General features: G+C 50.8%; 2 protein-coding genes across 2 annotated transcripts in view; both read right to left on the bottom strand.

The window, feature by feature from the left end:
- LOC125446591 (histone H2B-like) overlaps positions 1-12,262 on the bottom strand; it is a 267,925-nt gene that overhangs the window by 157,059 nt on the left and 98,604 nt on the right. The gene's annotated exons all lie outside the window — the stretch shown is intronic.
- The window catches only part of vars1 (valyl-tRNA synthetase 1), a 75,409-nt gene that overhangs the window by 16,186 nt on the left and 46,961 nt on the right, over positions 1-12,262 (bottom strand). The window contains exons 23-26 of the mRNA XM_059639719.1: positions 10,871-10,939; positions 10,112-10,190; positions 4,521-4,648; positions 2,259-2,414 (exon numbers count right to left, since the gene is read on the bottom strand). Of these exons, the coding sequence (XP_059495702.1) occupies positions 2,259-2,414; positions 4,521-4,648; positions 10,112-10,190; positions 10,871-10,939 (432 nt within the window). The remainder of the gene's footprint in view (positions 1-2,258; positions 2,415-4,520; positions 4,649-10,111; positions 10,191-10,870; positions 10,940-12,262) is intronic.

Below are 12,262 nucleotides of genomic sequence, written 5' to 3'. Positions count from 1 at the left end.
CACCCCCACCTTCTCAAGGGGGGCAACTAGGAATGGGGCAATAAATGCTGGGCCCAGCCAGTGACACCCACGTCCCATGAATGAATCATATTAGAAAAGAGGACAGGTGAGCAAACGCTTGGGGGAAGGGGAGAGCTCTGGGAAGGTTTGAAAGGAGGAGAGGGTGGGGTTGATGTGGAGGGTGTAATGTCCAGAGCACTGGGGCCTAGGCCAGGGAAGGGCCAGCCACATTTCGCAGCCATGAGAAGTCTCCAGAGTTGATCCAGTGCAAAAAGGTCGCAGTCTACTCCTGAGCTTGATGTCACATCTGGAAGTTCAATGACAACAGGAGAATAACCTGGAATATGGGACTTTAGGGAGGCGTTGGTGAGACCACACCTGGAGTATTGGGTACACTTTTGCTCCCCTTGTCCGAGGGAAGATGTCGTGGCACCGGAGGCGGTTCAGAGGACGTTCGCTAGATTGATCCCAGAGATGAGGGGTTTGCTGTATGGAGAGAGATTGAACAGTGAAGGCCTGTACTCTCTGGAATTTAGAAGAACGAGGGGAGATCAAATTGGAAGAGTTCAAGATGATAAAAGGTGTAGATGTGGAGCAGATGCTTCCTCTTGTGGGATACTCTAGGATGAGAGGTCACATTAGGACAAGGGGTGCAAATCTAAAACAGAGTTGAGGAGAAACCAGTTCTCCCACAGGATGGTGAATCTGTGGAATTCGTTGCCCCAAAGTGCATGCTGGGACAGGGAGTAAGACAGATTTTTAAATTGGTAATGGGTTGGAGGGTCATGGGGGAGAAGGCAGGAAAATGGGGGGGTGGGGCTGGGGCTAAGGAGTCTATCAGCCACAATCAAATGGCACGCAGGCTCAATGGGCCGAATGGCCTAATTCTGCCCTTATTCTTCCGAACTTAGTGAAGGCCCTTTAACAGGCTGTAGGGAAAGGGGCAGCACAGCGGGGGGTAACGCTCCTTAGAGCAAGGCCGGGTGCTGGTTCGATGAGGCGTCCGGATTAGCGAGGGTTTCAGTAAAGCAGACAACAAACAGCCTTTGCCATTGGCTGACTGGGGGGGAAGGCAGCTCAGATGTGGGTTTGTAGCAAGAAATGCAGGGAGTGGGTGTTTATTTTGGGGGGGGGGGGCAGGGGTCATGGGTTCGAATCCCACCACGGCAGCTGGAGGATTGAAAAAAGAATCCGCTCATTAATCCGCAGAACGAGAGCAGGCTCAGGGACTGCAGCCCATTAAAGCACGGTCAGACTTTGTCAGTAAAACCCATCCGGTTCACTCGCGTCCTTCGGGGAAGGAAATCTTTACCCCCGTCTGGCCTACGCGTCACCCCAGACCCACAGCGACAGAGGCATCTCTTCAATGCCCCCTGAAATGGCCAAGCACCATCACCCAGTTGGAGGGCAACTAGGGATGGGCAATAAATAAACCTTGTCCTTGGCAGCGAGGCCCACGTCCTGGATAAGAACCAAGGCGAGAGGAAAGCCTGTCATGTGAGGTAAAGGCAATGACGAGGATGCTCTCTACGGGGACAGTGGGAATGGGGGATGGGGGGGGATGGAAAAAGGATAATGCTGAAAGGATGACGGAGGAGTACACGAAGGAATTAAACTCACCGGAGTCCTGGGGAGCAACAACATTCACAACAACGGTTCCAGGGAATGGGTAATGTCAGCGATGGGGATAGACTGGGGAAGGTGGGACTGTTCCTCTCGGACAGGAGGGGGCTCACAGGGAGATCTGGTAGAGGCTTTCAAAATCCCAAGCAGGGGCTGGGCAGCAGGAGGGAGCAGCTGTTCCCGCTCAGAAAAGGAACAGGATCGAGAGGGATACGGATTTAAAGTGATGTACAAACAACGCGAGAGTGAAGTGAGGAGAGGCTCCCTCACCCAGTGGGTAGTGAGGGTGGGATGCACTGCCTGGAAACATGGTGGGGGGGGGGGTGGCAGGTTCAACTGAGGCACACCAGAGGGGCACTGGATGGAAATAGGGGTCAGGGGTAGGAGCGTAAAGCCAAAAGATTGGGCACTGGGGGACAGAATCAGTCAGATCGGCCTCCTCCTGCACAGTTACAGTCCCAGAACTCTGGGGTCAGGAGAGGAAACGGGAACAGACTGAATTATTGCATGACTCGATCGTCTGAATGGCCTTTGTCACTGGAAGACTCTTATGACCCTGACAGATGGTGCTAAAAAGGAAAGCGAAGCAGCAAAGGAATACCGCGAGGATGGTGTGAATCTCACCGCCAGCTCACCAGGTAGACGTCACAGAGCTCATACAGCCAGAAGTTGTAGATAGTGGTGGTAACGGCTGGGAAGTCGTACAGCTGGAGGCCGGAGTTACACAGTTCCACAGCGTGGCTCAGGCGGCTCAGCACCCAGCGATCTATCAGGCTCCCTCGTGACGCACCCTACAGGAGGGGAGGGGGAAGAACACAACAACAGCCATTCAGCCCCCACCCGAGCCAAAACCTCCTCCCACTTCCATTCTTCAAACCGGCCTGGCCACTCCACCTTAAATAAAACCACCAGAGCTAGGAGGAGGGCATTCCAACCTTCCAGCCCACCCAACCCCACCACTCAATGGGAGTGTGTAAGACTCCGACTTCAATCCCAATCCCATGCTATCCCCCGCTCACCAAATTCCTCCCCTATCCAAATATTTACTGTCTTGAATATACTCTTCCAGTACTCAGGGAATTCCTGGATTTTCTTGTAGATGGTACACACTGCTGCGACTGAGCGTCGGTGGGGGGCGGGAGTGGGATGTTTGTGGATGTGGTGCCAATCGAGCGGGGGCTGCTTTGTACTGGATGGTGTCGAGCTCCCTGCGTGTTTGTTGGGGCTGCCCCCATCCAGGGGCAAGTGGGTGTATTCCCTCACACTCATGCTTTGTGCCTTGTAGGTGGTGGGACAGAGTTGGGAGAGGCAGGAGGTGAGATACTCACCTCAGGATTCCCAGCCTGTGACCCGCTCTTGTAGCCGCTGTGTTTATGTGGGGAGTCCAGTTGAGTTTCTGGTCAATGGTAGCCCCCAGGATGTTGATAGCGGGGGGTTCAGTGATGGTAACACCATTGAATGTCAAGGGACGGTGGTGAGATTGTCTCTTGTTGGTGTTGGTCACAGCCTGGCATTTGTGTGGCGCGAATGTCACTTGCCACTTGTCAGCCCAAGCCTGGATATTGACCAGATCTTGTTGCGAGCACAGACTGTTCAGTCGCAAATGGTGCTGGACATGGTGCAACCATCAGCGAACATCCCCACTTCTGACCTTACGATGGAGGGAAGGTCATTGGTGAAGCAGCTGAAGATGATTGGGCCGAGCACACTACCCTGAGGAACTCCTGCAGAGATGCCCTGGAGCGGAGGTGATGCTATGGCCGCAAGGTGCATGGTGGATTGGAGTCAATGATTGATGTGTTTATTCCTCTTAGTGACTGTCAAACAATAAAGACACTGCCTCTGTTGTAACTCTTTTGTAACCTTTCAAGACTTTAAATGGATGATAAGTGGTTTGCATTAAATACTGTCTTATTTCCAATGGCTACAAAAATGCCCACAGGATAAAGGAGCCGCAGCTCTATCCACGATTCTGATGAGGGCTTAAAGTATGTTGTTGGATTCCAAGCTCAATGGGGAGCCCAAAATCAGCTCACAAGCCATTCCTTCTCTGGAGAGTTTATAGACTCCTCAGTCTCACACCTCTCATCCCACGTCCTGGGGCACAGCTGCTCTCCGTTATGTCTGCTTCAACAACTAACAGCCAGCAAGCATTCCTCCTCATGTTAAAGACATTAACAAACTCAATGTGACCAGCTTGGTGCAGGAACCACAAGGAAGAACAAACCTCTGCCAATCTTTAAGAGGAACTATTTAAACACCAACTTGAGGGATACCAGCTAGAACAGCTCCTGTGAAAGGTGGTTCATTCTTTCAGAGGGTGTGGGGCTCCTGCTGAATGCCCCTGATAGTGCCCTGGTGGTCGGTGGCATCTCTAACCTGCCAGAGTGGAGCTCAGCAGTGAGGCATCCAACGTGGCAGTGGCTGGAGCCCAGGGTGAGCCAGATGGCAGCAGAGGATGGTGGCAGTGGCCAAGCCTGGCATGCCCTCTGCAGTTCAGCAGCGGTGACGTTGACTGGCGAACACGGGCATGTCCTAGCCCAGCGCGTTGGGGAGAACGAGCCATTTTGGGGAAAGCCCCTGCTCGCAGCGCCTACGGGCGTGAGTAAGGGCCGTGAACGGTTTACCTTTCAAAATGTTACTTTCCCACCTTGAAGCTCAGATTCCATAACGAGGCAGCTTGCCCCCGAGATGGCATCGCGCGGGGCGGCGCTGCCCACTTCTCGCTGTGTGCGCTCGCCCTGCTACATGCGACAATAAAACCCAAATCTAGATCCCTCAGCAGCGCCCAGCCATCAGCCACACCCGCTGATGCGTTCGTGGCAGCGGTGGGGTCGCAATATCTACCCTCCCACCCCCAACCCCCCCAACCCATGCCCACCAGACCTTTGGCCTACCTGGGCACGGCCCTCTGGTTTGAAGTTCTCCCCCAGGCCGCGAATGGCAAACTTGGTGGCGTTCCACAGCTTGTTGCAGAAGTGGCGGTAACCCAGGATACGGTTAACGTCGAGGTTGATGTCCCGGCCTGGGGGAGAGAGAGGGGAATGTTTTGAAAACCAGCTGCCAAATCGCGGGTTTAAACCTCAGCACCGCAAATCGGTCGTGGGAGGGACAAAAACAAATGTATGGCCGCGCGGCGCCAAACTGTCACGAGCCGGTCCCTGGGAATGGCGATGAAAAACCAATTTGTTCCCACTGAGCCAGAGAGACACACTTTTGTTTTTGTGTTAATCATTTCTGGGATGTGGGCATCTCTGGCTGGGCCCAGCATTTACTGCCCCGTCCCTAGCTGCCTCCTTGAACCCCCTGCAGTCCATGTGCTGTGGGGTGACCCACAATGTCCCTTATCGAGGGAATTCCAGGATTCTGACCCAGTGACACTGAAGGAACGGGGATATATTTCCAAGTCAGGGTGGGGAGGGGCTCGGAGGGGAACTTGCAGGGGGCTGGTGTTCCCATGGACCTGCTGCCCCTTGTCCTTCTGGATGGAAGTGGGTCGTGGGTTTGGAAGGTGCTGCCTGAGGGTCTTTGGTGAATCCCTGCAGAGCATCTTGTAGATGGTACACACTGCTGCGACTGAGCTTCGGTGGCGGGAGGGAGTGGGATGTTTGTGGAATGAGCAAATATTTGAGGAGAGAGAGAGAAAATGAGAGATCTTACCCAAACCCTCACCTCCACTGAAGAAAGGTGGCGAGGTGTTGCTGTCATGTGCCCAACGCTGTCCGGGAGGGAGGTGAATGCAGGATAGAGAACCGGGGGGGATAACGGAGGGAACTGAGGGCTTGGGCAGCTAACAGCGAGGCAACGGGGAACCTGGGGCTGAAGGAACATCAGTAGGTTTGGGAGGTTGTTGGGCAAGAATAGGCAGCAGAGAAAGGGAAGGGGGTTGGGTGTGGTGGTTGGCGGTGGGGGGGGGGGGGGGGTGTCAGATTTAAAATCAAGGTATTGGGAGCCAGTGAGCAGGAAAGTGTCACAGGCGAGTAGGACTTAGGGCCTCAGGCAGGGGAAGCAAAATAATGTGGATACTGGAACATAAACACAACTTGCCAGCGAGAGCTGGATGGACTCAGCAGGACAAGCAGCATCTCAGGAGCAGGAAAGCTGCCGGTTCGGGCCTAGACCCTTCATCAGAGAAAAAGTGAGAGGTATGAGCATCACCAACAAGGCCAGTATTTACTGCCTGCTCCCAAATAAGGAGATGGCCTGGTGGCATTATCACCAACATTGGGCTGTTCATCCAGAGAGCCAGTATTGTTCGAGAGACCCGGGTTCGAATCCTGCCCCCGTCTAACGCTGACCATGAAACCATTGCCGATTGTCGGGGAAAGCCTATCTGAGTCACTAATGCCCTTTAGGGAAGGAGACTGCCACCAGGGCAATTAGGGATGCCTGGCCAGTGGCACGCTCATCCCACAAATGAGTACAGAAAAAATAAACTGAGCTGCTCGGCCTTTTCACAGATGTCCATGTCAAACCGTAGGTCTGGGTAGGCCAGGCCAGGTGAAAGGACAGCAGATTTCCTCCCATAACAGAGTATTGGTGAGCCAGGCAGAGCTATACCACAATGGATGGATCGGGGATAGACACTGGGCTGTTCATCCTGGAACAACGCAGACCAAGGAAATACTTGATGACAACAGGCTTAGAAAAGGCAGACAGTAGGGACCCTGCTCCCAGTAGCTTATGGCACAAGCAATAGGTGTCGTGGGAACATATGAAAGAAAGCTTTCTTAGGACAGTTTGTTAAAGGGTCTAGGCTCCGCTGTCCCAGACAGTAATGGAAACTGACACAGCTAACAATTCCGAAAGAAACAAGAAACAGAACTCGCTGGAAAAGCTCAGCAGGGTCTGGCAGCACCTGCGGACGGAAATCAGAGTTAACGTTTCGGGTCCAGTGACCCTCCCTCAGAACATGTCAGGTTTACGCAGATGATAGGGTGGGGGGAGGGGGTAGAGAGTAAACGATAGGATAGAGCCCGAAGAGAGAGAAAGACAGTTGGACAGACAAAGGAGTTGACAACAATCAGGTTGGGAGGGTGAATAGCTGTTAAATGGGGAATGTTAGTGACTGACCACAGGGGGTGGGGGGGTGTGTAGTGGTGGGCTGTGAGATAACAAGGCCTGGCGTGTGTGGGGGGGGAATAGGGAGCTGGGACATGGGAAAAGGTGCCGCAAAACCCTAAAAGCTGTTGAACTTGAAACCAAGTCCAGAAGGCCGCAGGGTTCCCAAGCGGAAAATTACAAAAAGGAAACAGAGTGGAGATGAGATGAATAAACTCCTAAGGCCACGGGAACAGAGCTGGACTGGCTCAATTAGATGTAGTAGAAGAAATCAGGCCATTCAACCCATCAACCCTGCTCCACCATTTGATCACGGCCGGTAAGTTTCTCAACCCCATTCTCCTGCCTTCTTCCTGTAACCCTTGAACTCCTTGACAATCTGGGACCTATCTATAAAAACTGAAAGAACTGCGGATGCCGTAAATCAGGAATAAAAACAGAAGTTGCTGGAAAAGCTCAGCAGGTTCTGGCAGCATCTGTGAGGAAAAAAAAAAAATCAGAGTGAACATTTCAGGTCCGGAGACCCTTCCTCAGAACTGGAGTTCAGGTCACCGGACACAAAACATTAACTCTGATCTTTTACTTTTCAGATGCTGCCAGACCTGCTGAGTTTTTCCAGCAACTTTGTTCTTAGTCCTTATTTTAGAACCTATCTCAGTCTTAAATGTACTCAATCACCCGGCCCCCATAGCCTTCTGCGGCAGTGAATTCCACAGATTCACCTCTCTCTGGCTGAAGACATTTCTCCTTATCTCCGTTCTAAAAGGTCTTCCCTTTACCATGCCCTCAGGTCCTAGACTCTCCGACCAATGGAAGCATCTTCCCAACATCCACTCTGTCCAGGCCGTTTAGTATTCTGTATGTTTCAATTAGATCCTCCCTCATCCTTCTAAACTCCAATGAGCAAAGATCCAAGGTCCTCAAAATGTTCCTCATATGTAAAGCTTTCATTCCTGGGACCATTCTCGTAAACCTCCTCTGAACCCGCTCCAGGGCCAGTACATCCTTCATGAGAAATGGGGCACAAAACTGCAAACAATACTTCAAATGTGGCCTGACCAGAGCTTTTCAAGCCTCAGTAGTACATCCCTGGTTTGATATTCAAGTCCTCTCAAAATAAATGCCAATATTGCATTTGCCTTCCTGACTACTGACTCAACCTGCAAGTTTACCTTGAGAGAATCCTGGACTAGAACTCTCAAGTCCCTTTGCACTTCAGGCTTCTGAATTTTCTCCCCATTTAAAAAATCGTCCATGCTTTTATTCTTCTTACCAAAGTGCACGACCTCACACTTTCCCACGTTGAACTCCACCTGCCACTTCTTTGCCCTCTCTCCTAACCTGTCCAAATCCTTCCGTAGCCTCCCCATCTCCTTAATACTACCTGTCCCTCCACCTATCTTTGTATCGTATGGAAAGGTAGCCAGAATGCACCCAGTTCCTTCACCTAGATCATTAACGTTCAAAATGAAAAGTTGTGGTTCCAACATTGACCCTTGGAGCACCACTGGTCACCAGCTGCTCTAAAGAGAGTGGGTTTGGACTTAAAAAAGCGGGGAACCAAAAGAACGATGGTGATGGGGTAGTTCTGTCCATTCAGAATGACATTAATCAATTAGTGAGAGATGACTTAGCTCAAAAGAAAGAGTTTTGGGTAGAGATAAGAAACAATCAATGGAAGAAGTCACTTGTGGGAGTTTGTTATTGGCCTGATAACACTATAGGGGAGGCTCTATCGGAAGAAAGAAATTTGGCACGTAAGGCAACAAAATCAAGGGTGGCTTTAATTTACAGGATCAGTCGAGCAAATCAGATTAGCAAAGGACACCTGGTAGGTTACGTTTCGTACAGAATACGTTCTAGCACCAATCAGGGAGCGAGCTGTTCTAGAACAAAGAACTATAAACGCTGGAGATCTGAAACAAACAGAATCAGGTGTTGCTGGAGAAACTCTGTCAATCTGGCAGCATCCGTGCAGAGAGGAACAGAGTTAACAGTACAAGCCCGGTGATGTTCTTTAGGCCAGCAAGATGTTCCAGACCAGTTAACAAGCAATAGGATGGGATTTATCAGTAAGCTTATGGTAAAAAGACCTCTCAGTGACAGCAATCATAACAAGACAAAGTTTCACATTTACTTTGAATGTGAGAAGTGTGGGTCTAGGACTAGCATTTCAAGCCGTAATAGAACGGATCATAAGCGGCTACTAAGGCAAATTTGACTAAAGATGTACTGACAGACATTATAAAACCCTCAGCAAGGATTTCTCTCTCATAGTCATACAGCACAGGGACAGACCCTTCGGTCCAACCAGTCCATGTTGACCAAAATCCCAAACTAAGCTAATCCCACCTGACTGCTCCCTTCTTTGATGCCCTCTATCATGACGACAGTGATGGTTTCCTTTATCGATAATGGAATGCCCCCATCTCTCTAACTTCTATCCCCTGGACTGTTGAGCTATCAGTCACAGAGTCATTGGTCAGTTCCATGCTTACTCTGTTCAACCAGTCCGTGTGGATCATAATCCTAAAGTAAGCTTGTCCCTTGGCCCATATCCATCCAAACCTTTCCTATTTATGCACCTATCCAAATGCTTTTAAACGCTATAGTTTTACTTATATCCATCACTTCCTCGGGACGTTCATTTCACACACATACCACCCGCTAGTGTAAAAAACAAAATTGCCCTTCGTTTTTTTTAAATCTGTCTCCTCTCGTCTAAAAAGTGTGCCCCCTATTCTTGATGTCCCCCATTCCAGGCGAGAGACTACCACCATTAAGTCTATCCATACCCCTCTATCTTCTAAACCTTGCCTCTCAATCTCTGAGGCTCCAGTGGAAAAAACATCCCACCCTATCTAGCCTTTTTTTAATATAATGTCATATCCAGTAACATCCTGATAAATCTCTTCTGAGCTGTCCCCAGCTTAATAATATCCTCAACGGCCAGAACTTGATACAATCCTCCAGAAGGGGCCTCACCAATATCCTGCACAACGTCAACATGACTTCTCAGGAAGAAGATCTCAGAGAAAGATGCGTCATCATTGGTTTACATAGCTAAGGACAGCATCAAATCAAAGGAAACACCAAACAAATCTGAAAAGGTTCGTGGTCAGTCGGGAGATTGTTATGAACTAGCAAAGAACAACATTTAAAAAAAGGGATAAAGGGGTAAGAATGAGAGAAAGCTAGCTGGACATATAAAAGCTAATAGCAAGAGGTTCTACAAGTATACATTTGTCAGGATGTGTCTCTTTTTGTGAAGCAATGCTCAGTTTTGTGCCCAGTCACTATGTCGATATGACTGCTGAAGTTAACAGCCCTCCTCCCACTAACTAACTTAGTCACTGCTACATTACAGCAGAGACTCACATGGGAACTGGGAAACCGATACAGCCGAAGACTTCCACAGACACATTACCTTGGGACGTGTAGGCACATAGAGCAAATCGCAGGGCGTCTGTCCCACATTCTGGAATCCCAACTGGATAATCAGATTTCTAACAGGCAAAACCAATAGGTGAAAGTGAGATTTAAACGCTGGAAGATAGAGGGGTATAGACAGAGTTAATAGGAGACACACAAAAGACAGCATTGCATTGATACAGCTCCTTTCACTGGTCAGCACACACCCAATGCAGTGTAGTGATGCTGCAACGTACAAAATGCAGCAGCCAATTTGCACGCAGAAAGCTCCCACAACATTTTGTTTTAAAGTGATGTCAGTTGAGGAATTAATACTGGCGTGAACAAGGAGGGTGACTCCACCTCAGTAGTTTGAAGCATGGTTTTGGGACCCAGGGCACTAAAGTCTGATGTCTGATCAGAAGGACGGTGCCTTGACTGTGACGCGCTCCCTCAGCCTGGTGCTGGGAAGGTCAAACTTGTTTGGGAGTTGAACTCAGGACCTCCTGACCCAGGAGGTGAGAAAACAGTGTGCTCCCGCTAGTGTTGAGGTTGTGCTGGAAGGCGTAATAATACAACACTTAAAAACTTCACCTTCGGACGACAGTTCACCACACACAACCAGCACACCCTTTCTCTGTCGAGTTTCCCCATAAATGTATGCTGTTCGCTTCACCCAGCCTCCCTGTGGTAGAAAGTTCCACATTCCCTCTGTCCCCTGGCCGAGGGGCAGCGGTCGGACAGACAGAGTTGTGCAAAGCCCAGCGGTAATTACCTGGCCCGCCTTGGCTCGCTCGATCTCGACAGGGTCCAGGTTACTGTCCAGTAGCTGTGCGTGCAGACCCTGCAGGAACACAAATGAAAGTTAAATAACCAACTGTGGCTACTCGGGTGTGCGCACGCTCCCCAACAGCGCAGCACATAACTAACGAGCCAGATATTTTCAGGCAAAAATCATTCACACGCACACAACGATGGCTCAGTGGTTAGCGCTGCGGCCCTCACAGCAGCAGGGACCCGGGTTCGATCCCACTTAAAAACTTCACCTTCGGACGACAGTTCACCGCACACAACCAGCACAGCCTTTCTCTGTCGAGTTTCCCCATAAACGTATGCTGTTCGCTTCACCCAGCCGCCCTGTGTGCCTGGAGCTTGCATATTCTCCCTGTGTCTGCGTGGATTTCCTCTAGTTTCCTCCCACAGTCCAAAGGTGTGCAGGTTAGGGTAGATTGGCCGTGCTAAATTGTCCCATAGTGCCCAGGGATGTGCGGGTTAGGGTGGATTGGCCGTGCTAAATTGTCCCATAGTGCCCAGGGATGTGTGGGTTAGGGTGGATTGGCCGTGCTAAATTGTCCCGTAGTGCCCAGGGATGTGCAGGTTAGGGTGGGTTGGCCGTGGAAAATTGTCCCATAGTGCCCAGGGATGTGCAGGTTAGGGTGGATTGGCCGTGCTAAATTGTCCTGTAGTGACCAGGGATGTGCAAGTTAGGGTGGGATTGGCCGTGCTAAATTGTCCCATAGTGCCCAGGGATGTGCGGGTTAGGGTGGATTGGCCGTGCTAAATTGTCCCATAGTGCCCAGGGATGTGCGGGTTAGGGTGGATTGGCCCTGCTAAATTGTCCCATAGTGCCCAGTGATGTGCGGGTTAGGGTGGGTTGGCCGTGGAAAATTGTCCCATAGTGCCCAGGGATGTGCGGGTTAGGGTGGATTGGCCGTGCTAAATTGTCCCATAGTGCCCAGGGATGTGCGGGTAAGGGTGGATTGGCCGTGCTAAATTGTCCCGTAGTGCCCAGGGATGTGCAGGTTAGGGTGAGATTGGCCGTGCTAAATTGTCCCATAGTGCCCAGGGATGTGCAGGTTAGGGTGGGATTGGCCATGCTAAATTGTCCCATAGTGCCCAGGGATGTGCGGGTTAGGGTGGGTTGGCCGTGCTAAATTGCCCCATAGTGCCCAGGGATGTGCGGGTTAGGGTGGGATTGGCCGTGGGAAATTGTCCCATAGTGCCCAGGGATGTGCAGGTTAGGGTGGATTGGCCGTGGGAAATTGCCCCATAGTGCCCAGGGATGTGCGGGTTAGGGTGGATTGGCCGTGCTAAATTGTCCCATAGTGCCCAGGGATATGTGGGTTAGGGTGGGATTGGCCGTGCTAAATTGTCCCATAGTGCCCAG

The sequence above is a fragment of the Stegostoma tigrinum genome, chromosome 34 (genome assembly GCF_030684315.1).
Source record: "Stegostoma tigrinum isolate sSteTig4 chromosome 34, sSteTig4.hap1, whole genome shotgun sequence".
Classification (NCBI taxonomy): Eukaryota; Metazoa; Chordata; class Chondrichthyes; order Orectolobiformes; family Stegostomatidae; genus Stegostoma; species Stegostoma tigrinum.
The sequence above is the reverse complement of the archived record's forward strand: the minus strand, read 5'-3'. Positions and strand labels throughout refer to the sequence as shown.